The 26062-nt window shown below is 41.9% G+C and overlaps 1 protein-coding gene across 1 annotated transcript in view; it reads left to right on the forward strand.

Annotated features, from left to right (window-relative positions):
• EPHA3 (EPH receptor A3) overlaps window positions 1-23404 on the forward strand; it is a 352724-nt gene extending 329320 nt beyond the window's left edge. Inside the window, exons 16-17 of the mRNA XM_006033907.2 lie at window positions 9931-10086; window positions 19695-23404. Of these exons, the coding sequence (XP_006033969.1) occupies window positions 9931-10086; window positions 19695-19800 (262 nt within the window). The 3' untranslated portion in view covers window positions 19801-23404. The remainder of the gene's footprint in view (window positions 1-9930; window positions 10087-19694) is intronic.
• The last annotated feature ends 2658 nt before the right edge of the window (window positions 23405-26062 follow it).

Here is a 26062-nt window from a genome sequence, read left to right on the forward strand (position 1 = left end):
AGTACTGTTAGTTATGTTGTTAAAAAAAGCATGTGGCTCATTACGTTAGTTCGAATATGGTGGAGACTGGAAGTGGCTCCTTGAGAGAAGAACTGATGTGTGTGGTGACTGACTCTGAGAGAGGAACTTTAGAAGTTGGATGAGAAGATTCTGTGTTAATAAAGCCACTCAGAGGGTGAGTACACATAGGTTATGGAGCATGTCTTCAGAATAAGTTGGAAAGGTTTATGTTGTCAATACATTAAGAAAAACACTCTTAAAATAGATCTATAAAGTAAGTAGGTTTGAAAAAAAGCTATTTAAAATTAGGGTCATATCATAGAATCATAGAAAATGAGGGTTGGAAGGGACCTCAGCAGGTCATCTAGTCCAGCCCCCTGCTCAAAGCAGGACCATTCCCAACTAGACCATCCCAGGCAAAACTTTGTCTAGGCAGGTCTTTAAAACCTCCAAGGATGGAGAGTCTACCACCTCTCTGGGTAACCTGTTCAGGTGCTTACTACCCTTCTACTGAGAATTTTTTTTCTAATAGCTAACCTAACTTTCCTTGCCACAACTTGAGACCATTGCTCCTTGTTCTGTCATCTGTCACCACTGAGAAGAGTTTAGCTCCATCCACTTTTGAACCCCGCTTCAGGTAGTTGAAGGCTGCTATTAAATCCCCTCTCAGTCTCCTCTTCTCTAGACTAAACAAGCCCAGTTCTCTCAGTCTTTCCTCATAAGTTGTGTCCCCCAGCAACCTCAGCATTTTTTTTTGCCCTCTGCTGGACTCTCTTCAATTTGTGCACATCCTTTTTGTAGTGGGGGGGCCAAAATTGAACACAGTACTTCAGATGTGGCATCACTAGAGCTGATTAGAAGGGAATAATCAGCACCAGGAGGTCTTGATGCATGTCTTTATCACAACAGCAGCATACAAATAGAGACTGCTCCAGATGACTGTAAAACTTTTAAAGACCGTGCAATGCTAACAGTGCAGTTCAACTCCTTCCCTATCCAGAAAGTACCAGATGATGATCTATAGATCTTTCCCATCACCTTTCAGCTGGTGGACATATGGATTTTGGGATATGTCCTTTAGTAGCCATTCACCCATTTGTGGGTCAAGAATTCCTAGACTATTTAGTTCAGGTTTTTTCTTTTAGCAATAGAAGCAGAAATTACAGAGCAATGTGCTCTGCTCACCTCCTAGGTTTCTTGGACATTTTGGTAGAAAATTATCGCCAAGTTTTTTGAGCTCAGCTGCTGAATGAATAAGTGATGTATTTAACTAACTAGAGTAATGAACCTGAAGTGAAGTGATGGACCTAATTATTTTAGAGCAGTTGTTGGATAAGGTGCAGGCTGTGATGCGTCTGCAGCACGTATGTCAGTTGGCAGCAGGCCACCTTTCCTAGAGCTGAATACATTGTCATGGTGGTAGATTTGGTGCTGACCTGAAGGCTGTGGGGCTGCAAAAAGAATTGCTTAGGTAGAAAATGGAGGTTCCTGGAAGACTCCACAGGAACTATGAAAATGCCTTTTGTACAGTCGCTAATGGAAAGCTGCTAGCACTTCCTGTATATTCTTTTACCTATGGGCAACAGAGATCTGACCAGTGAGGATGTGTGATCTAGCAAGATATATGAACCTGCTAAAGAGAAAACCAGAAGAGGACACTTGTCCAAACATTAGAGAGAAGCCACTAGCTGCTCCTATAATCTGTTTTTTGTTTGTTTGTTTGTTGTGCTTTTTGTAATTGGGGAATCATATAAGCAGAAAAAAAGTGCCTGCCTTTATTTCTCAAACCCACTTTTGAACTCAGAGACAAAAAGTAGCAACAATACGGCTGACTCTCAAACTGAGCAAATATGATATGAAACCTGGGGGAAGCAAATATTCCAATCAGAGAGGTGAACTTTATTTTAAGAGCCAAATCACTAATTTTACTACAGGGACCGTATAAACCAGACATAAATAGCTGTAAGTGCAAAGAGTCTAGTCCTCAAGGACCAGGCATAATTAAAGTAAACACAGTGACTTAACATCTCCTCGGTATGTCATTTATTTACTAAGCTCCTGTCGGGAAGCACGCACACTCATGAATTCATTTGCTGTTAAAGATAAACCTAAAATTACTGCACATGCACTCCATTTTTACAAAGTTGGAGATAACAGTGTTGACCTTATCATTAGTCCAGGATTTCAACGTTTGAGGTTACTTGAATCATCAAGAGATTTTTCATTCAAGTCTATATGGTGAGGGCCCCAGTTACCCACCCCCACCTTTTTTTTTAGGAAATGCTTACATCTACAAAGTCCAGTCATAGTATCTAAAACTTACTATGTGAAATAACTTTTTTTGTTAAACTTTGCTCCCTTTATAAACCCATGCTTCAACAAGCGTATGTAATTTCTTTTAAAGGAGATTTTACAGATATAAGGAAGTAGATTGCATTGATAGGAAGAAAGAACATGAAATCCAGGATGTAAAGTACAGGATTCCTCTATTCAGCAGCACAATACTGCCTTTTATTCAGAGGTAATGCCTGGGCATTATCCCCCTGGTGGTCTTGGTAGCTGAATATTACAAATTAAGTTATCTCCTTCCCAGTGGACAGCTGGCACACCCAGAGTAGAGGTTTGTATCAGCAGGGGTGAAGTTCTATTGCTCATTATATTTCTTTCTAGACATGATGGGCTGTGACAGAAAGTTCCTTGCTTCATGACAAAATCTATCTTAATGACAGTAAACCGTAGTTCTCCTTGCTTATGTGCACAACATAAAAGTTCATTCCAGCTGTTAACATAATGGGCCTGTCCACAGAAAGCTCATTGCAGCAGGACTTTTTATAGAGAGGCACTCAAGCATCTTGCTGCTGAATTTGTCACTATATTTAAATTGATATAAACATACATAGATTTGGAGTGCCACACATCAGCAAATATGGCCCCCCAGCCATACTGAACTATACAGATGAATGGCCCTGAAAATATTCTCCATGACAATAGATGGATAAGAACTTGAAAATGTGGGGGTTGGGGGTAGGGGAGCAAAATACAGAGTTGGGGGGGGGGAGGAGAAAAAAAAAGCAGGAAATGTTCTATTTTACTTCCCCTGAGCAAACATGTAATTTCCATGATTTCTTTTTAATGACTCTGTTCTGAAGCTAGTAGGTACTGATTTATGAAAAGCTGTAAAAGATCAGGTGGAACCCTGCAGGACATCGTTTACAGCTGCACGGATTGCAACCCATCTAATTTGTCTAGTAAAGTGTGAGCTCATGGCGCACATCACCCAGCCCATAAATTTCATGTTCAGACCTGCTGTCTAGGGGCTGGGTCACAGGGAAAAAAAAATTGCCGACGTGTGCAGATGCTCTGGAAGCCCAGCATTCCCTTGGTGCGTGTGAGGAGACATCACAGACTCTTCACAGTGAGAGACAAATTCCTGTCCATTGATAAACTGTCCAGATGTCCTCTCTGAGGAGGAAAGTAACTAATTTTTGCTTGGAATCCTACAAGGAGAAAAATGATACTTTACAGTGCTGGTTATGCTGAGGTCACTTACATTAAAATTAGGTCATATTTTTTGGTTCTGGTGATACTTTGATCCAAGTAATAAACATAAAAGCTCTGCTGGGCCACTCTAATTCCTAATCCCAGTGTCCTGTTCTTTTTCAACTTGTTTATACTTTTTTTTAAATATTATTTTTCATTCTGTAAGGGGATTGTTGAGCCAGGCTCTGTTGAATGGGAGTTAAGTTTAAAAGCAAAGCTAAGTTGAACAAAGAGGGGTGGGGACCTTCTCCCTAGTTTATCACGAAGCACACTTCATAAATAGTCTTAAGAACTGTCTTGGGATTCCAGACTTTATACCCAGAAAACTATAAATAAAAATGTGACTCTTCCTGGAACAAACAGTAGTTAGCTAGAGGCCGACTGGGTTACTACTGGCCGTGCCTGGATTTGATTGTCAAATAGGGCATCTAATGGTTAAGCATTTTACCTGAGCGCCTTACAGCTGTTTTTGGCATGAAAAATGCCAATGATGTAGGCACCTAGCATTAAAGGGCCATGTATGAATATTGTTTCCTATAGACCTCTTTTTGTTTCCCTTAGTATTACTTCTCAGTCCCTCCATGTCTATTGTATTGTTTTTTTCACTGTCGACTTTTATTTCCTTAATCCATCATCATGGTCACTCCCACTATCCAGACATTTCTTTCATTTCTAGCTAGGAGAGTTCTCAGAGGGGCAGCTTTGCAGCCAGTATAAAACATTATATTGTGGTGGAATCGCAATGATTTACACCTGCTGAGGACCTGGCCCCAGCTGTCTCCCAAGTCACTAGGCTTTTGGACTGGATGGCTTCCAAAGAGGGGAAGGCTAGGCAAAATGGATTATCCAAGTTGAAAAAGACGTACACCAGTTTTTCATTAGGCGGGTTGCTGATTTGAACCTAGCAAGAACTGTGTATGAGGCATCTTATGAGGAAAGCAATCCTGTCCATTGTGAGTCCTGGGATCAATGATTTGTACCAAACCCAAACAGTCATGAACCGAAGGAGTTATGCTGTTCTATTTTATACTATACTATTCTGTGGTAGCATTCTAGTTATACTATTCTTCATTATACTACAGAATGAGTTATACATTTTAGGTGATATCTGGATTTTTCTGTGGTGATCAAACACTCACCCACAGCTTCTAAAAGCCTATATTCTTAAAAAGTCTTTTAAGAGGTAATCTATTCATCAGGAAAATCTCACTGGTAAAACACACAGTTTGAGTCAGATCTGCTTATCTGAATTGAGTCATGATTCTGTAATCTAAAAATTAAGTTCAAATAGCATGAATAAGAAATCTGATATTTCTTAGTTCCTAACTGGGGCAGAAGTTTGCAAAAAGGTGCTGTGATAGCACCTCTGATTTTGATGCTACATTAAGAGGGCAAAGCAGTATAGGCTAGTATTTTCAAAATTAACTAAAGGAGTTTGGCACATGTCTTCTAGTGAAATTCCATGCCGAACTCTTGGCAGAGGTGATATCTGTTATTAGACCAACGAAATAGTTGCAAAAAAAATCTGTATTTGCAACTATTTAGTTGATCTAATAAAATATATCACCTCTGCCATGGAATTTGAACACTGAGTTCCCCTGGAAATCTTTACAAAGTTTTCTTTAATACTTGTTCTAGTCTGTGGACTTTCTTCAGGTTTTGTCTGAAGAATGCTAGAGGGTGATGGTAGTGATTCGTTTCCATCCAGATAATTTATCCCATAATAAAAAATCTATGTAACAAGTACTGCATAATCATTATCTTTAAATTGCATCACTTCACCTGCATGGAGCAGATTAATTAAGCTTTTCTCTGCAGGGGAAATATGATGGGGGAATGGGAAAGTGAAATCTACCAAAAGTAGGGGATTTAGGGAGTGAAGCCAGAGCAAAGCTCCAACAGCTTCGATAGAGCTAGCCACGTGAATGCAGATGGTGTGGCCTGTGTCTGACCATCCTCTGTTCCTGTCTTCAGTGGACTTGGATGGGTGAAGCAAATTCCTCTACAGCATGTAGCGGGTCTGAGCATTCTGATGGCAGGCGCAACATGTGGTTGCAGTGCTGCAGCTGGCTCCCCCTGGCGAGCTGCACTAGATTTAAAGATGCACAAAGGAGGCAGCTGGCCACCCTAATGAGAACTTATAGGCAGCACAAAAAGCAAATCTGTAGTGTTATTCAATAGAAACAATTGTTTTCTGTTAACTTTGGCAGTGTTATGGAACCTGCAGCAAAGAGCAAGTAGCACTTTCTGTCTGGATGGATTAGTTTGTTCTTGGTTGCTTAGACATTCCTAGATTAATGTGCAGTTGTGCATGCATGTACGTAGCTAGTGGTCTTCAGTGATTGTGTAAATTTTCACACCACAACTGAAAACGTTAGCAACAATCTCTTACAACAAAGGAACTGAAGGCAGGGCAGAGTGACACCTTATAGATCAGGGGTACTCAACCACTTGGTCGGAAGCCTGGTCCTAACCTGTTGAACCATGTCATCCAGTCCACAGGGCCCGCCATGAGTCTGAAAATTTGGTGGTGGGGGAGCGGTGGCAGCCTTAATTGCTGCTCCCCAGCTGCCAAATTTCTGGACTCATGGAGAGTCCAGTGGGTGGATAGTGTGGCTCTGCATGCTAACTGGGGCACACGAGATCTGATCCAAGTGGTGTGGGGCTGGATTCAGGTGGTGCAGTGACAAATACAGGCACATGGCACCTGCTGCACTAACCCCATGCAGGTTCCAGCCCTGTGCTACTCATCCAACCCACAGGGCCAAAAGGCTGAGCACCTCTATTATTGATTAGCTCAGAGAGGCATAAGCTTTTGTAAGCAACAGTTTATTGCATCACACCACTCTTTAAAACTAGGCTTTGCAGTGCTACATTCTCTGAGACAGGCTCTCTGGTGACTCCTAAAACTGAGATCAGGTTACATGTGTCCCCTATTCTCCAGTCAGTTGCACCATAATGCTTTGAAAAATCACTTGAGCACATGGTTCACTTTAAGGACACAGTTGCACTTTGAGGCTACTCATGTGCTTGAAGTTAAACATGTGCTTTGTTGAATTAGTACCATAAAGCTGTCCAGCAGCATTAGCTGGGTGGCTGTCAAATTAAAAACAAAGGATAGTAACTCACATTCTCTCAAGGTAACCAATTTGGGGAGGAAGCTGGTATTGAACATTGAGAAATCAAAATAATTATCATGGGTTAAAATGGCGGGGGCCAACCTTTTTGGCAAGTGTGCCACAAATTAACCCCACATTCTCCCACGTGCCACTCCCAACTCTTTCTCTTACCCAATCTGCTGCTCTGCTTTCTACTCCCTGCTCTGATCTGCCACTCTGCTGCCTATCCCTTCCCCAACCTGCTGCCTACCCCACAGACACTGCTCATGCCACTTATGGCACCCCTGGCACATGTTGGCCAGCCATACGCTAAGATATCTTGCAACAAGAAGGAAAATTGTGACTCCATGGCTGTTCAGAGACTTTTTAGCAATGTAGAGAAGAAACTGCTAGTAACTATTGGCCATCTGTCCACATCTGTGTACTGAAGTAAGACATTACAATGTATTAGCAAAGTAGGAACCCCATCACAAAGTATATCTGAACTGCTGGATCAGTATGGGAGCAGAAACATTAGCCACCATGCGACACTGGCAGATGAAGCTAGAAGAGTCATCCAATTCTCCTCCTTGATGTGGAAAACACACTTTGGGGCTAAATATTATTTGCAAAAGCACATTTACTTCCTAATTGTTGTTCACCCAGTCACAGCCTCCTGTTAGGAGCTACACAGATTGAAATATGGTTAAAATAAACCAAGCAAAATATAAACAAGCTCTTTCCATCTTTATGAAATGTAAGGTGAGGAGGAACAAGAACACTGTGAAAAAATGTGGCTTGCTAAAATGTGTAGTTTCAGATCAAATGAAAGCATTCACAATCTCAGGTTGAATCTGGTAATTAGTTTGTGTTGAGAAAATATGGAAAAATACATTTTACTTCAATATTTGAAAACAAAACATTTCAATCTTCCTTTTTAAAAACAACCTTTTAAAGACCAAATTTGCTTAAATTAATTCAGGTTTTTTAAAAAATAAGACCCCACAAAACTGAAGAGCAGTGTTTTGTTTTGAATAAAATAAAAGCTTTCATTCAGCCCAAGACAGTTGGAGGAGAAGGGAGCGGGGCACAGTAGGATGCAGGGTTAGTTTTGTAGAGAAAAAAGAAAACATATTCATTACAGATCGTGCCCCAGTTTGTTGTTGTTATTTTTGTTTGACTCATTAAAGTCATTGAAAAAAATTAGCTCGAGATCCAGTTAGATCACACACTAATGGTTATATTTGTTGCATATCCTATTAAAACAGGCTGCCTTTCTGAATTACCAATTGTATTAGCTGCATGCTGGAAAGGATACTGTTCTCTCCTTTACGCTAATTCCTGCTCATCATAGTTCAGTGGTTTGTTTATGTAATACAGAACCTTTTGCTCACCAATGATTTTACTCATGTTTGGTGTGAGTGACTTTTAGTACCTGTCATTACCAGTCTTTGCTTGAACATTAACCACAATGAAGCAAATTAGTGGTCTCAAGTCTGATTCAGAAAGACCAATTTGTACCTCAGAGCAGAGAAGGAATGAGAGTTTGAAGACTGACATAGTGTCTCATCATTACAGCAGAGTCCCAATAGGGCTGGACTAAGGTACCTAGGGAGTGCAGTGAAAGGGAGAAAGTCTGCGTGGCTGATGTTCTTGTCCTATGTTTCATGGATGAAGGGAAGATTTGGTCAACCTACCATTTGTGAGCACTAAGGTGAAAGAAAAATGAGTTTTAACTTAAAAGCAATTTCTGGGTTGTATCTCTGTGTTGCAAAATCCTTTTGTTGGTATGGTAATTGCTCCACTAGTTCATTTTCTGATTTTGAGCCTTAATGGAACTTGCAGTTTCTTCCCAATGCTCTCTGCAGTTATCTGTGCTTTCCCCCCAAATGCCACCATCTAGAATTATCCCATAAAACTGCAGCATTCCAATGATCAGTATCTAGTGGTTAGACTCAGTTAAATTTTGTAACTGTTTAAATAACATAATAATAATGTAAAAATATTTATCATGAATTGGGAATGCTTCAGGGATTTAAACCACAGGCACGAGGTGAATAGTTTGGAGCCCATAAACAAGATGATTACACGGAGTTTTCTCAAAGCTGCCAGCTGGAGCAAATGAGACCTCAGTGAGTGCATCTACACAAGACATTTACTACAGAGCTGCCTAATTAGCTCCACAGTAAACATCTCTGTATCTACATGTGTGCCCCTATTAGGGCTCACAAAACTAATAAATTCTGGAGCAGGCTAGTACTTGTATTTACTTACTAACTTACAGATACTAAGCATTGGAATGCTGCAGCCTTATGGGATAATTCTAAATGGTGGCATTTGGGGGGGAAATCACAAATAAATGCAGAGAGCAGTGGGAAAAATCATGAATGCTGCATGCCCCCAGAGGCTGAGGGGGGCAGAGTGAGCTCCTGCAGGTGGTGGCGGTGCTGTCAGTGATGGGAGCATGGCGGCAGCAAGCGGGGAGCTCCCGCAGGTGACTGCGGCGCTGGCGGCAGTGGGGACGGGGTGGCAAGCATTGACCAGTGGTCGGCGAACACCTGCCGACATTGCCGGTGGCGGTGGCCAGCGGTGATTATGGACCACCCGCAGACGCCACTGGTGGTGTCAGTGGCAAGGAAGGGTGGTGGCAAGCAGCGACTGCCTGCAGGCGCCACTGGCAGTGTCACCAGCATCTTTTTGCAGGGGGTGCACCACCAAGCTCAGGGGTTTCTTATGCAGCCCCTACATGTCGCCAATGAGTTCTATTAAGGCTCAAAATTTACAAGTACTAGCCTGTTCTAGAGTATTTTGATGTGCAGCAGCACACTTGTAAATGCTGCCTGGCTGGCTAGAGCATGAGGGTGCTTCAATGCAAGGGATGCCAGCCAGCTAGCCCTACTCTGAAGCACCCTTGTGCCCAAGCCAGCCCCTCCACAGCACATTGTGCCCAGTCGGATAAGCCCTGAGTTGTTGCCAGCTGGAGCTGCTCCTATTGAGCTAAACGTGCTGTACACAAATCAACTCCAGAGCAATATACTCCAGAGTTTTTTGCTCCTGGGTGCACATTCAAACAGTGAACCCTGGAGCAAAAAATCCAGAGCAATAAGCTCTGGTGTTTATTTGTGTACATTAATTGCATGTGTAGATGTGCCCAGTGGTAGACAAATTTCAGACATGGACAGGAAAGCCACATGTCATCTGGAAGCCCCTGATGATGCCAGTCTTAGGTATAGACACCAGGGGTATCTTTGCTTACCCTAGTTCTCATGCTTTTGCTGTCTTGTTATTTCAGGCCATCAAATCTACTACTGGACCAAAGCAACCTTGATATATCCGCCTTCCGCACAGCAGGTGATTGGCTCAATGGTATTCGGGCAGGACACTGCAAGGACATTTTCACGGGTGTGGAATACAGTTCATGTGACACAATAGCCAAGATTTCCACAGAGTAAGTTAAAGCCATTGGTATAATGATGTATCATTGATAATTTTGTGTGTGTGTACACATAAATGCACACACGCACACACACAGCATGGGGGTGGGGGTGGGGAAAGCTCTTCATCTTAAATTTGCATATAAGGAAAAATTATTAAATATACTGTCTATTATTAAACTGCTGATAAAAGCAGCATATATTCAATAATGGAAAGCAACTATGAAGTTGATTAAATGCAGCCAGCCAACACTGAACATGACTGGAAAATACTTGTCCCATATTGGGCAAATGTACTACCACAAGACCAGGTTAGTACAGCCCATCTGAATAATGATAATAATAATAATGATAATCCCACTGCATACAGTCCCCCTGAACACCAGCTTTTTTTTAAGTCATGGAGAGCCACTACACTGAATACATTTCAACTTCCTCTTCATTCCCACAGATGAGCTTTCTTTCCCATTTCCAGTTATTCCTGTTCTTTTACCAGCCTTGAATAGCTGGCAAACATCACTAAGCATGGTCCTGAACCATTCATACAAAATCCCTTTGTTACCCCCTCTCTCAGCCTGTTGCATATGATTAGTGTGGCCCCCACCTTCGATGAAGTGGAGCTGAGCCTTGTTTGCATATGACTTTTGGAACATCCCAGGACTTATGACAAAAACACCCAGTTCCAGTCATGAGTGGAGGGCTAATTAGCACATGGCTCCTTTGTGGGGGTTATCTGGAATAAACACACATACTGAGCCGTACTGAGCCCACCTGACCCCCTTCCCCAAATTTACTTTCCCCGTTTATAGCAGTGGGACCAGAGATGACCATAGCGGGGTGAGGGGCCCAGGGCAAATCAGTCTATGTGGGGTCCAGACGCAGCAGGGGGTGGCAAGCAGACAGATGTGAAGCCAGCCCAGCTCCATGGGGCTCCCCAAAACACGGGGCCCAGGGCAGTTGCCCCAATTCCCCCCACCCCCCGGGATGGCCCTGAGTGGAAGGGGGATAAATTCAAGGCAAACTTCTAATAATTAGATGCTGTACATGGAAAATTATAACATAAATATTTCCATATATAGAATCTAATTATTGGGTGGTCATATTATAATCAAGGTCATCTTCTATTTGAGTAAATGTGTGTGTGTGTGTAAATATACGTACTTTAATACGCATCAGAAATTACAAGTTTGATCGTGCTTATAACATGATTTCTGCTGAAAATACTTTTGTATTTAAAGGCCTGTTTTAAATGTAAGTTCACAATCTAATTATTATATACCTGAAAAAAACTACTATTGTTCTGTGTGTGGTGCAGAGGTGCCTACTATAGCAGAATCCCACAACTTCCTCTCTGCAAGCAGGTTCCTGTGCTCACACAGAACCCAAATGAAGTCAGTGGAGGCCTTCCCATGGGATGCCAGCTGCAAGTTCAGAGTTTTCATATGTGATTAACTTCTGTGAAGTCACTAGTGCAGCTTTAATGACTGCTGAGTTTGCTCAGCATCTCTGAAAATTAAACTATTTCTGTTGAAGAACCTGACTTTAGGCACCTAGCTTTGAACAGCTTTGACATTGACAAACTTCTGTTATGGTTTTAAAAGTTTTCATGGATTTTAAAGTTCAGTTTTATTCAAATATTTTGCTGGGAGCAAAATACCAATACCAATTATTACTAGAGCTCAGTGAGAGCTATTCTAGCAAACAGTTTCTCCATTGAATGTATCAGTTCACCAAACTGCCTTTGAGGAGAGATCACTCGAAGCACTGCTTTTATTCTTTTGGTTCTTTCAAGCCATGAATATTTTGTGTAAATATATTTCTGCCCATGAATTGTTCCCTATTACGCTTAGAGATAACAGGGATCAAAGCCTGTTTTACTAAGTACTATACAGCCAAACAACACAGGCAGCAACTGCCCTGAAACTACAATTCAGACCATGCGTGGGAATAATTGCTTATAGAAATCCAATGATTTATTGCAGCACAACAGAAAATAATTCCAGCATATCCAAGCAGAGCTTAACATCCTCCTCTCCCAGCCTGGAGAAGAAGCAAGAAAATATTTTAAAAGATGAGCATTTAACCGTAAAGTAAATATACAGCATGGCATCTTGGGCTGTGTGTAGATGAAACGAGGGGAGTGTGTGCATGACACTTTAAAGTGGGCTAAATGCTTTTGCACCACTTTAATGTTGCTGGTGTTTGCACGCCACGGCGGTGCTTTGCACATTAATTTCAGTCTCTGTAGGAAAGTCAGCTGCGTAATATGCCTTATATGACTTGGGGCACAGCAAACTAAAACTCCTCTGAGGAGTTTTAGTTTGCTTCCCCTACAGCTGTGGAGTGAAGCACTGGGCTGCGTGCAGCTCTGTGGCTCTGCAGGAAGCCCTGCAGGCACCCTGGCAGCAGCCCGGGAAAACAGGCTCCACCCAATAAAAGCAGTGAGCCTGATCTTCCCCTCTCTTCCCCCCCACCCTGGAGCCTGCCTGCCTGCCTGAGCTGCATGGGGGCCCGGTGCTTCCCTCCGTGGCTGCAGTGCCCCCTGGGACTGCCCGAGCCAGGTGCCTGCAGGCGGGTACCGCCTGGGGGGGGGCCTGCCACTGCCGATAAGGAAAGTACCAGCCTCCCCCTGGTGCCCAAGGACTGCACCACCCACTGGCAGCTCACCCTCCCCTCCCCACTGCCAGAGATGCAGGTAAGTTGCGTGTATGTATGCACAACATGGGGATTTAATTGGCCTTAAACTGAAGTGGTGTTTTTAAAAACCCACCACTTCAATTTAGGGCCCCTGTTTCATCTACACATGCCCTTGATGGCAGGTTTTCACAGATTATTCCATCTTCCAGCATGCATTTTGCTTCCCTTTCCCCTTGTTCCAGGGGAATCCAAGGTTGCCACTATCTCACAGTATGTATTTACTCCCTGGTTTAAACAGAATCCAGGGTCAGATTGGGTCATATCTCCCAGGTCATATCTCTGAAGATACTTATCATTCTTCAAGAACTCAGTACCATACCACAAGAGGAACTCTTCTAGTTACTCCATTTCTTTGCTCTCTGAAGGTGCCTCTCTCAGGTCATCTCTCAAGCCCTTTACTGGACTGAGCTGCTTCCCAGGTCTTGACATATGCCTTTGTGACAGACTTGGGAACACCACCATGTTGCACACCATCCTCATGTTCTGATTTTATACTAACTGCACTTCCTCATCAATCGTATTAATTGCCCAGACCCAGAACACATTTTTTGGGCAAGACTGAAAGAAAATTCTGATACCCAGCAACCTTAACTGGGTATTTGTAGTCTCAAAAACTCTTCACTGTTTACTACATCAACCCATTATCTTCAGAGGCACTGCTGCATGTTTACCTCTTCTCATCACAACTTTAATCTGAGCCAACAGGGAGAACATTTCACTATCATCACTTTGTTTAATGGCACCTCTAAGGATTTAAGTGTTGCCCACGTGGTTTACATTTGCTCTTGCTCATATGAAGCAGCAGTATCTGAATATGACCTACAAACAGTTTATTCTGTTAACTTCCCAGGAGTTTTTGTGATGCCCTTGTAGGAGAAGTATTTTAATTCTAACAACAGTGGAGATACTGATCCATTTAATGTGCAGAGTCCCCAAGTTCAGTAGGATTATATAACTCCTGCAAATTTTCTTCCCCTTCTTCAGCAGAACAAATTTATTTCAGAATATGATTTGAATAGCATTGTTTGTCTAGCCCCCAGTGTGTCTGACTTACATAACAAATATCTTGATACCTCTTCAAGTTGCTGATAATGGTTCTAAAGCATCAGAAACTCATTTTTTCTTGCAGTGGCTTCCTGTGCTTGGAAATGTTGTTTCTGGTGTTTCTGTGTCCCCATTGTCTGCAAATGGCATGTGCCTAGGCCCACTCAACGAACAGTCTCAGGCTGTGAACAGATGAAACAATTTACAGTGCTTTTATATTATTCTGCTTATACTATTATAAATTGCTTTTATATTGGTGGGTGGGAGGAGAGGAGGTCTTAACACGCATAGGCGTGTCAGCTGCTCCATGTAGCCACTTCTAATGAAGGACCTGCTAAAACACCACGATTTAGCTTCTATTTACTGTGAGATAGAGTGTGCACATGAAACAGTGAGATTGGATCAGTTTAAAACACCCTCTCCATGTTTGAGCTGGTTCACACTGTTGTTTCTGTTCCCTGATTAAATTATTACAAATTTAAAAGGAAGGAGCAGAGTGTGCAGACATGATGCGGGATTTCATTTTCCAAGGAAGTGAGTAAAAACATTGAAAGCCAAGGTAGTATAGATAAACAGGCTGAAGGATTTTTTTTTTAAACTGTAATCCAATTCATCATCATGTCTCCAACCTTTCTATATGGGCTGTTCTCAATATTCTGCACAGGCCACTGATTGTGGTGTTGATGTTGCCAGATCTTGTGGGGTGCATTGTGATGTTACAGAGCATCTCAGAAGGTCATCAGGTTTATATCTGCTCACCTCACGAGCCTATCCAGGTCAGCCTGAATACCCAGCCTATCCTCCAGAGTAACCGCACTTCCCCATAGTTTGGTGTCATCCGCAAACTTAGCCAGTCAGCTTCTGACACCCGAATCCAGATCATTAATGAATATATTAAAGAGTACTAGTCTGAATACTGAACCCTGAGGGATGCCGCTGGTCACCAGATGCTATGCTGACTCAATGCCATCCCCTATCACTCTCTGGGTCCAACCACAGAGCCGGTTCCCCAGCCATCGGAACATAAGGTTGTCAAGGCCGCAGTTCCCTAGTTTTGCCATGAGAACATCATGAGAGATCAACTCAAAGGCTTTTTTGAAATCCAAGTAAATGGCATCAACCTCTGCCCCCTCTACCCCCCCCCCCCCCCCCCATCCAGGTGATGTGTCACCTGATCATAGCAGGCGATGAGGTTGGTCAGACATGACTTACCCATAACAAAGCCGTGTTGGCTGTCTCTCAGAATGGCGCCTTCTGTCAGCCTGTTGTTGATGAATTCTTTGATAATTTTTTCCACAATCTTCCCAGAGATTGAGGTCAAGCTGATTGGCCTGTAGTTCCCATGATCTTCCTTCATTTCTTTCTTGAAGATAGGCTCCACATTGGCCCTCTTCCAGTCTTCAGGAACTTCTCCTGAGCACCACAAGTTCTCCAGTATTCACACCAATGGTCAAGCTATGATGTCGGCCAACTCTTTTAGCACTTTTGGGTGCAGTCTATTAGGGCCCACTGATTTATGGATGGCCAGCCTCTCAAGGTGTTCCCTCACAAGGTCTTTGCCAAATGTAGGCTTATGGTCACCCGTACCCTGGTAGTCCTGTGTCCTGTCAGGCAGGGTGATCCCCTTGGGCTGGTGAAAAACCAACACAAAGTAATCATAGAGGAGATCAGCATTTTCCTGGGTGTCGGTTGTCAGCTGCCCCATTTGATTCAGCAGGGGTACAGTGTTGCCCTTATTTTTCTTTTGACTTCCTATGTATCTGAAGAAGGACTTTTTATCGTATAGCCAGCCTGAGCTTGGTATCGGCCTTAGCTTTTCTGGTCCACTCCCTACAGGTGCAGGCCAGTGATGCATAATCCTCCTGCAATTCTCCACATCATACCTATAGGCTCAGCAGTGCCTCACGCACTAGCACTACATCCAGAAGAGACTTGGGAGTCATGACTGACCATGAGATGAATATAAGCCACCGATGCAATGCCGCAGCCAACAAAGTATTAAAACCCTGGTTTGCATCTACCAATGCATTTCAATCAAGATGTTATCCTCCCACTTTATTTGCCTTGGTGAGGCCACAGCTGGAGTACTTCATCCAGTTCTGGGCTTCACACATTAAAAAGGACATGGAGAAGCTCAAGAGAGTCCAGAGAAGAGCCACGTGCATGATCAGAGGCCAAGAGAGCAAGCCTTATGGGGAGAGGCTGAGAGGCATGGGATTCTTCAGCTTGGAAAAGCATAGACTCAGGGGGGACTTGGTGGCAGCCTATAAATATATCAGGGGAGTACATCAAGATCTGGGAGAACATCTGCTCACCAGGACTTCCCTTGCAAAACAAGGTCCAATAGTCACAAACTGCTGGAAGACCATTTTAGACTGGACATAAGGAAGAATTTCTTTACTGTCCAAGTCTCCACAGTCTGGAATAGATTGTCCCCAAAAGTGGTGCAATCACTTACTCTGGGCAGTTTCAAGATGCATTTGGATGATTATCTTGTTGGGGCCATTTGACCCCAGCAGACTTCCTGCCCTCTGGGCTGGACCACATGATCTTGCAAGGTCCCTTCCAGCCCTAATGTCTATGAAATCTATGAAATGATTCACAGTTTGCTTCTCCTGACAAATACATTGGTCAATTGCATAGAGGCCCCATGATTTAATTAGAAAGTTACATCTTTTGAGACCCACTCTCAATCTGTTCAGGCACTGCCACATATGCCATTTGTAATTGGAGCAGGATGCTAACTCTTCACTGGGGGTAATTCCTCGCCAGCTCCATTCAATGGCTTTGTAATCCAGTTCTCCAGGAACAAACACTGAGATCCCAATCAAGGAGCCAATGAAGTAAATGGAGGCAGGTTTGGAATCTTAATTTTCACACCGTACTTTTTGTACTTATGGAAATGGGAAGGAGAAATATCAATTTTTAAATCCTTTTGCAAGTAATCTTCCCATAGCTGTGTCATCCTCTGTTAAAAATCTGATGTGTATGCCTAATTCTCATTAACACTCATGAGACATAGTTACATAAGTGAAAAAGAAAATATAGAAGAGAATATTCTCCATTAGGCCTAAATCATGAAAAGTACTACAGTCCTCCTAATCTACTTTAATTTCTATTGTTTTTTAAAGATAGTTGTGACCAACCTTTCTGAGCTGTGGGCTGGATGAGTGGTACAGGGTCAGTCCAATGGGTTAGATCTGGTGTATGGGATCAGTTTGTGCAGGGGTGGATCCATTTTTCTCCCAAAGGGAGGTGCAGGAGCAACAACCCATACTGCAGTGGTGGCTGTGCTCCCTGCTTCCAGCCTCCTCTCCTCCCACCAATGAAGGAAGACCACCCTTGGGAGCCTTCAGGGACTTTCCAGAGAACCTAAAGCAGTGAAAAAATTCCTCCCTCCCTTTCCCTCCCCCCCCCCAGCCAGTGTTGCTTTCCCTGCTGTCCTGGGGGTAGGGGAAGCACCAGAATTGTTCCTGCCTCCCTGCTGTGTCAGGGCTGGGTTCAGCTGGGGACTGGGGCAATGGCCACAGCACGGCAGGAGAGTAGCTCTTCCTCCCTGCCTGGTTCTCTTAGAGCAGGCACAAGAAAGGAGATTTTCCCCCCACCCAACCTTCATGTCCTCAGCTGAGCCCAGCCCATGGGAAAGCAACAGAGGCAACTAGGAGAGAAAAGGAGGCAGGATTTTCACTTGCTTTAGGGGCTTAAACAAGTCCCCAGAGGCCCCTGTGGTGCGATCCAATCAAAAGGGGGCATAGTAACACCACTGCACCCCTTCTAGGTGCACCCCTAGGTCTGCAGACCAGATTCAGTGTAGGATTGGCATGTGGCATATGTGCCATATCCCTCTGCCCTGGACCTGTATGTGCCAGATTGGGCCTGCTGCCCAGATCCCAGCCCCTCAAGCACTGGATCAGGCCTCCTGCCCCCACCCTCTGCATGACAGGTTGAGCCATCCGCCACAGCCCCAAACCCCTGGTCCCATGCACACCAAATCAGGCCTGTGACCCCAGCTCCATCTCTGTGCATGCTGGATTGGGCCCCAAATCCATGCATCGACCCTATCTGGCACACAGGGCCATGTCATTGAGCCTATGGACCCTGGAAGTTGGTGGTGGGGTGGTGACAGTGTTGACTGCCATCACACTACTGGTGCCAAATTTCTGGACGTAGGGAGAGCTCATGAGCCAGATGACATGGCTCCACAGGCTGGAGGTTAAGCACCACTGTTTAAAGGGGAAAAAATCTTGCTTAGGTTGGTAGTTCATCTGAGTCATTTGCTGCTGGCATTTTAAGGAAAGAGTTGATATACTTAATACCAAGGGTTCATGCTTCCCATTGAAAAATGAATTTGTTTATTAAAACTTAAATCTGACCCATCTTTATCCTTTTGGTAAAGACTGGTATAGTAGTGTCTCTGCACCTGATGAGGTATTGGATAATTACAAATATACTGTAATAGAAAATCTTGAATCCTCATTGCTGTAAATTGGTTACAGATACGTGACAGAGAATAAGTAACCAATAGCTGCAGTAAAAAGAGTAAAACACATTGATACAGTCAATTAGTATGTTATTGCAACTGTAAAAAAAGGTTGATAATGTCTTATTATGGCAATTAGCCTTGGGAGACATTGCAAAAACGCTCAGGTAATGGCCAATTTCCTGTGGACTAATGGTTAATTAGCTACAGCAGAAGTGTGAAACCACATTTCCAGTACACCCAATAAAGAGAGTGGACTGTCTGGAGAAACAGAAGGTGAAAATGTGAGGTTTGACCTAGAAACTACTATGCAAAGCCCAAGCAAAAGTGAATGTTATGTGACAAATGCCCATCCGCAATGATAAGGAGGAGACAATCTTAGATAAAGGAGGCTTGAAAACAAAAGCAAAATCAGAGGACTGGGTCAAAGAGCTCATTAAAATACTAAAAATCACACCCCTAGGTGGGGAGAAAGTATGCTTATGAAACATACATATATGTAAATGAGATACATAGCTAAAACACAGGTATAGAGACATGCTCAGTAAAGAACTCCTTGCGTCACTCCTTTATAACCAATTAGCAAACAAGGATGCTTGTGTAGGTCCAAAACCCCTGTATAAAAGATGCTTAGAATTAGAAATCTGTGTGCTTGTTACGTGAAATTATTCCGCTTGCACCTTTTATTGCTGGCAATAAATCTTCTTTATACTTTCACCCCCGATATCTTTATTGGCCTTTGCATACCGGGCACGATACCAGACTTGAGCTGGGGCTCAACAAAAACACAGGAGACCCTGCAAGTATAACCACTTTGCTATTGTTTCGGTGCCAGTGCCAAAGTTATGAAAGGGTAACTGTTAAGAGCCTGCTAAGTAATGCAAGATGGCAGGGTCAGTCCAGGGTAAAGAAATCAGGCTGACTGGGGTAACTGAAGTATGAAAGAAGCTTGATGACTTCTCCAAAGTCACAGCACGATTTACTGGTACAGAAGTAAAAAATAAAAATCTAAGTGGTCCCAGTTCCCTGATAACCTGCTTCTATCAGTGCTTCTACACTGTGCTGTTTTTCTGTCTTTACTTTCTGGCAATCTTTTTCTGGTGTTCAGTATAGCAGAACAAGTTCAGTGAAAACTCGTCTTCTTCCAAACTTTGGGAGACTGTAGTATTTTTGCTTTATTCTATGAGAGTGCTTTTCATTTCTTTCCAACCCAAATACCTGTCTCAGTTCAGTTTTAGAAACTTATCCTGGAAAGGTCTTCCAATTTAGCAACCTAGAAAGGGCAGGGTGATCACTACCCATTAATATCTATTCCTGACTTTCAGGTTGAAAGCTTCTGTGATACGAAATACAGAGGTAATGTGTCCTGTACTCACTGAGCCTGTGTTCTCTTTCTTTCAGTGACATGAAGAAGGTTGGTGTTACAGTTGTTGGGCCTCAAAAGAAGATTATTAGCAGTATTAAAACTCTAGAAACTCATACAAAGAACAGCCCAGTTCCCGTGTAAGGTACCAAAATGATGTTGCTCAGGACAGAAACAGAGAGAAGTTGCTTCAAAGGGCAAATGGTGATGGCTGAAGAAACTGCAGGATTTAAAGGCGTTCTCACAACAGTGCTGGGAATATTGGTGGAAATTTCTAGCCCACTAAGACACTCAAATATTGAGTACAAATGCCTTAAATATAGGAGCGAACTTTTTTTTCTATTAGTCCTAAAGGGTGGGTGCTTTTCTTCCCCTATGATAATTGACTGTTAATCCGTATAATAAATTTGAAAAGGGAAAAAAAAATATGTAAAATTCTTTCCAAGTAAAACAGTGAAACTAAAACCTAGAGCCATTTGAACATTAACTGACTGAATACCATGAAGAACCATGAACACACAGGGTTGTGTTTGATCAACAGCAGCAACAAGAAAATAAAAAATAAAAAAAACTTGCAGTATTTTTATACACAGAAGAGATCTGTAGCAGGTACTTTATTTCTTTAAAATCAAGCAAAATAGAGGATTATACCTCAGACTTATCTGGCCATAGTTACAATATTATCCTTGTAATATTCTATTTCAACTGGAATACAGAATCAGTAATCACTTTAGAGTCAGTTCACAAATGATTTTTGCCATTATGTTAACTCTCCTGATTGTGTTCTCGTTCCAAACAAGAAAGGCTTAATTTTTTTAATGTATATTTCTTTTCCCCAGTATTGTTAATAATTATGGTGAAATATCTTAGATTTCTTATTGCCAAGTGCCAAATCTTGTAAAACTTCATTGGTTTAACCTGAAAAATTGTTTGATGATGTGTTACTTACTAGATTTTTTGTATAACATGTTTCAAATACAAAAGAAAAGAAAGAAAAAGTCTTTTTCCAGCTCTTGTTCTAAATGACCTGTCTGGAGTTGCTGCATTCCATCCATTTACAGTAAACAGCTGCGTTACACTTTTAACCTAGGGTAATATACTGGCAGAAATGTATGTGGACAACATGCGTGTTGTTCTCTAAATCAACAGCAGGCAAGTTTCTTTCTTTGACTTCCCAGAGGACTGATTTGCCATCAATATAAATGATTGGTTTCAATAGTGTGATTTGCAGAGAAAGTTGTGACATCTCAACCTAAGTGGGGCAGAATTGTTTCTTCTCTTGTTGGAGCTCCATCATAAGTTTGCTTGGGAAAGGTCTATTTCTGGAGCTGAAGGTTCAAGCTTGCTGCATGTGCATGATTAGCTGGCAGTGGAGGGCTGTGCATGTATACAGGCCTGGTCATTATACTAGCATGGTGATGCAGGGGCAGATTTTTAAAAAGGGACTTTAGCACCTACAGTCAGACTTGTGTGAAATTTAGGCAGCCTTGTCCCAAACTTCCATCCTGAACACCTCTGCAAGCTACTGCCTAACCCTGTAGTCATCCAAATTCCATAGGCACTTTACCTTTTGCTTTCAGGTTTCCCAGGCTCTAGAGCTGTGCCTCCACGCATGTTCAGGATCTCCCCAAATTCGCTGAGCAGCTCAGTGCCTTGCTCACATGTCGGCATGTTAAGAAGCCTTATCGGTGGCCAGAGCTCAACCCAGTAGGCATTCCTAGAGAACACTGAACACAAGCTCACAGAATTGGGCTCTGCCCAACAGGAGTTGCAACTGCTATTTTTCTTTTAAAACCTGGCTGGAGGAGGATAAGGAAAAGGCAGTTGTCATGTTTTTTAAAGAAAAGAGTAATCCCTGCTAAGTATTTTGATAGGGAGTGCCTTTCTTTAGGAAGGAGCTCAGAGCTATGGGTCTTGCCGGGGGACATCCCTGAATAAGGATTCCTGAAGGAAAGGATTGACAACTCCCCTCTGTCTTACCCTTGCCTTGTTGGCTCACTCAAGGCAGCTGCATGCTGGACGTTTTACCCTGTGGTGGCTCCATGTTCAGTGTCCTTGCCATTTTGAACCAAATTCTTATGCACCAAGCCCTCTCTCCGGTCGGAGGCACATAGCATGTGGTTTTGAACTCCATTCAGGAGCAAGGGGACAGATACAGAAGTTGCCTGAGGTCCTACTTAGGTTCTATTTAGGCATCTAAACTCCAAGTGAAGTCGATGTCCTAAATATTATGCCAATATTTAGGGTCCTACATACTTTTTGGGGAAGGTTTGGACCCATGGTACCTAAAAGATGGTCCCTGTGTTTTATTAGAGCTGACCCTTTGTGTTAGCAATGACTTGAATGTTACACTCTTCACCAGTCCTAGAGTAGATTCGCCCAAATAACACTGAGTTCTTGTAAATACAAACAGAAGAACACAAAAAGAATCTTAAAGAGGAAGGACTATAGATGACACAGATTACTGTGTGCTCTGCTAGGTCAGCTATCAGATGTATGTTTGGTTTTCTTGAAGTACACAGCAATGTGAGGGATATGGTCAAAGGCAAGGCTGAGCTTTTACAACACACTAGGCTGAATCAGCTTCTCAACTCAAGATTCAAACCTTGAACAGTGTAAAGAGAATACACTGATCACTTGTTGCTAAATAAAGGCATACATTATAACTTGCCTTTCCAGTAAATCTTGACAGTGAGCATGCTCAGAAGAATCTGTTTTGAAATGTGCTCACTGGATAATATATTTGGAAAGAACAGTGAAGTGGTTTCAACTTAATTTGACCTAAAAACAGAGAAAAGGGCAGACAATAAAAACAAAGCACTTATGTACCATTTGTTATGCCTTTTGTAGCTTAAGTGGTGTGTGGTGAAATACCAGAATCAGAAAGCGCAAATGCCAAGTTCAGCTTGCTTAAGTATGTTCAAAATCTTTCTTCCACTTGGATTTGAGAATGAGATCCCAGTTCAGACATTGTTCTTAGTGAACATAATCCACTAAAATCCTGTTTGGTCACGTGTACGAAACATCTTTTTTATGTTTTCACATAGTATTTCTATAGCTATTTCTCCTCCACCTCATTCAGGGAGGAATGTTTTAGATGATTCCAAAAACAAGACAACTGTTCTTTAATGACATTTTTGACTGAGACTTAAAACCTTGTACCACTTGCATACTGTCTGTATACTGCCATCCTCTTGCACACCATTCTGAACATGCCCACTCTTTGCAATTAATATCACTTGTTCTTGGGAAGTAGGAAATCCATTTTTGCTTTTCTTTGCAGTTATAAATAGAGAATTTATAAACCGACTTAGCTTTTTCTCCCTTTCAAAATGTTATTTGTACTATAAGTAAGTGGCCTCTATTGCAAATATCCCACACTCCCCTTACCCCCTGTACATATGTAAACATAACCGTGTACAATTCTTAAATGTGGAGTAGAGGTACTAGAATTCTTGTGGCCATCCTCCTGTACAGGACGTGCATTGGTTATTTACATCAAACAAAATGCAACTATTCACAAAATTATGTACCATATTATTGGTTTCTGTATCTTTAAATATAGTTTACATATATTATTTATTTCTGTTAACATATATAGTTTTGTGCTGTTACTTAGCATTCAATAAGCAATGTATAGATGTGATTTGATTGGCAATATGTATTTACTTTAACTTGTATTTCAAAACATTACTTACTCATTTAGTTTATATGTTGTGCAATTGTAGATGGCCTCTTACTAATGTAAAATGATTTGTAGTGGAAACATTTATATTTTTATAATAAACATAATGAAAGTATTTTTTACATATTAGAATACTGGGGTGATTGCTTTGAGGTGATGTTTGATGAAAAACGTTTGATGAAAATGAGATTAAACATAATTAATTACAAGTGGCTATGCATTACATTGTAAAGCACAGCTTTTGGGCTAAGCTGTAATTATGATCAACTATTTGATAAGTCAATAGTAGATGTTTAAAGAAGATTGGCCATTTGAGTGATGTCAGAGTCCACCAGCTGAAGATTTGACTCACTCTGTGTGCACTAGGAAGGCTGTTTTAGTCACAGGCTGCATATAGGATATTGAGAAAAGTTTTGCTTATATTAGTTAAACCAGATTACTCCAAACTTCTGTTTTTGTTTCAAGGACTGGACCTCCTTTGGTCTTGTCAAAATGCCTGAGTACAGCATGTTATGTACTTTTCAAAAGAATAAGAAAAAGCCCATCTCTTACTCTAATTTTCCCTGTATGATCATTTATTTCCTCGGGGTATGTCTCTGAGTCAGTGTTTCTTCCTGCTCACTATACCAAAAAAAGTTTTGTTTCTATATGCTTCACTGAAGCATAGATCATTTGCAAATACCAATGTACAATCTAGCTTTCCATCTTGAGGGCTATCTTCCTAGAAGAATGCTTAAGAATGTTCTGCACCACCAGTTAAAATTACTTCAGGATGAGTAAAGAATTGGTATCCTTTTGTGCTATAAATGAGAAGCACGTGCTTGTATACATTTTACTTCACTCAGTTTCTGACTGTACGAAGCAGTGGATTCCATACCTGTTCTGTAGTGTATGTGAGTAAACATGACAAGCTTTATCTGCTCAATAATATTACTTGACATTTAATCTTGGTGATACTAATTGAAAGAAGAACCACTGAAAAGAACAGAATAAAGACACAAGGACAAGACTTTGACTTAACTCCAAATGACAACATCTGGAGCAAAATCTATTGCCTCTTCAGAACACCCATGGGCTATTTCGTATGAGTAGTGTGTGCATATGGTACAACTTTAACTCCTAACAAGAAACTTGAACGATTTACTTAAATGGTGAGGAAGCTACTCAGTCTGTCTAACCTGTACTGTCTGCAAACTGTTTACTTTTGAACAGATTGTCCTTCATCAGTAATAGTTCCACTGAATGATTTGTCTTGTGGTCTTTACTGTCACATTTCAGTTATTTTCTTGAGGGTGATTTGAATAATAACCCTTAACAGCAGTTTTATTTATTGTCAAATAATATTTGGGTCTGTGAAAGGTTCTAGATGGATAGAAGTGACAGTGGAATAGATACTATATGAACAGAAACAGAGAAATCAAACCTCTTCCTACTGATCCCTGCACCTCAATTCAAATCTACAGGAATAATTGGTAATGGTCAGTTCAGTATCCGCTTGTTCTTAAAAGCACCTACAAGAACATTTTTACCTAACGTCTCATGTTCAAACCTGGTTTGAAATGGTAAGTCTTATTGAAAAACAGTAAAATGTAGGCTCCTAGCTTACATTTAGAAATGTAAACATGCACTCCTGTGAGTTCAAACCACTTGCATACTTTTAAAAATTAACTCTCCTGGGGTCTCTGTTTCTCAGTCTGTTATTGAAATGTTCAGGGGTGGTGTACCAATCAGTACCAGTGAATAAGGTGCTTTAAATATCAGTCTGCAAGGAACAAGTGTGGGAACACCTCTCAACTTAACGTGTAACTTGCTATTAAGAAACCTTTGGAGCCAGTAGTCTAAGATATCTATTATGGTCACACAAGTTTCTTTTATTTGAAAGAGCCTACTTGTTTCCTAGCTATTACTTGTACCAATACTGGAGAATACTGCTGGAACAGGTGATGCCTCTTAAAACAAAACAAAATCATGAAGTATGGCCACTCAGTGGATCTCTGCCGAGCCATTATTCAGGAGATCTGTCTTGAATTTTGAAAAGTTTAGATTTCCTTGGGTGGGCATGTGTGAAATGGTTATTTTACATGGCAGCTGTATTTGTGTGTAGACACACAAATATGGTCCTAAACCCTCATGTTCTCACTTGTGCAACATTCCTGATGTGAAAAGGAATTCCCTTGAGAAAGACTACACTATTTTAAAACAACTTCCCAAGAAAATATCTATTTGACCTTACTTGCAGCTGTTCCAGCCAAAGTAGATTGCAAAACAACATCATTTCATTTTGATGTCCATTTCACCGTTTCAAAGGGACAGTGTTTCATTTTGCCATTTTGTTTCATTTCGAAGCACTGTACCATTTTGTTTCATTGAAACTGTTTTGCTGTTTCGGCATTTCACCCATAGACTATAATGGGAATCATGAAAATGCCTAAAACATTGTCATTTGTTGCCTGATTCAGATGCAAATTGCAGGGATAGTAACCCCTTCTGAGGGCATGACGCCTGCCTAGTTTCAAGGAGATAGGTGCAGAGGTTTCTCAGAAATTGCACCTCAAAGTCTTGAAAACAAAATTTGGCAGCAGCGGCAGCCTCCTGTCATCCAGCATACAGATCCGGGGGTCGCACCCCCAGGAGGGCTGCGGGGCTGTGCTGGACTCCTTCCAGGGGTGTGGGCCTTGGATCTGTGCCAGATGACAGGAGGCAGCTGCCGCTACCTGGAAC

The sequence above is a fragment of the Alligator sinensis genome, unplaced genomic scaffold (genome assembly GCF_000455745.1).
Source record: "Alligator sinensis unplaced genomic scaffold, ASM45574v1 scaffold918_1, whole genome shotgun sequence".
Lineage (NCBI taxonomy): Eukaryota > Metazoa > Chordata > Crocodylia > Alligatoridae > Alligator > Alligator sinensis.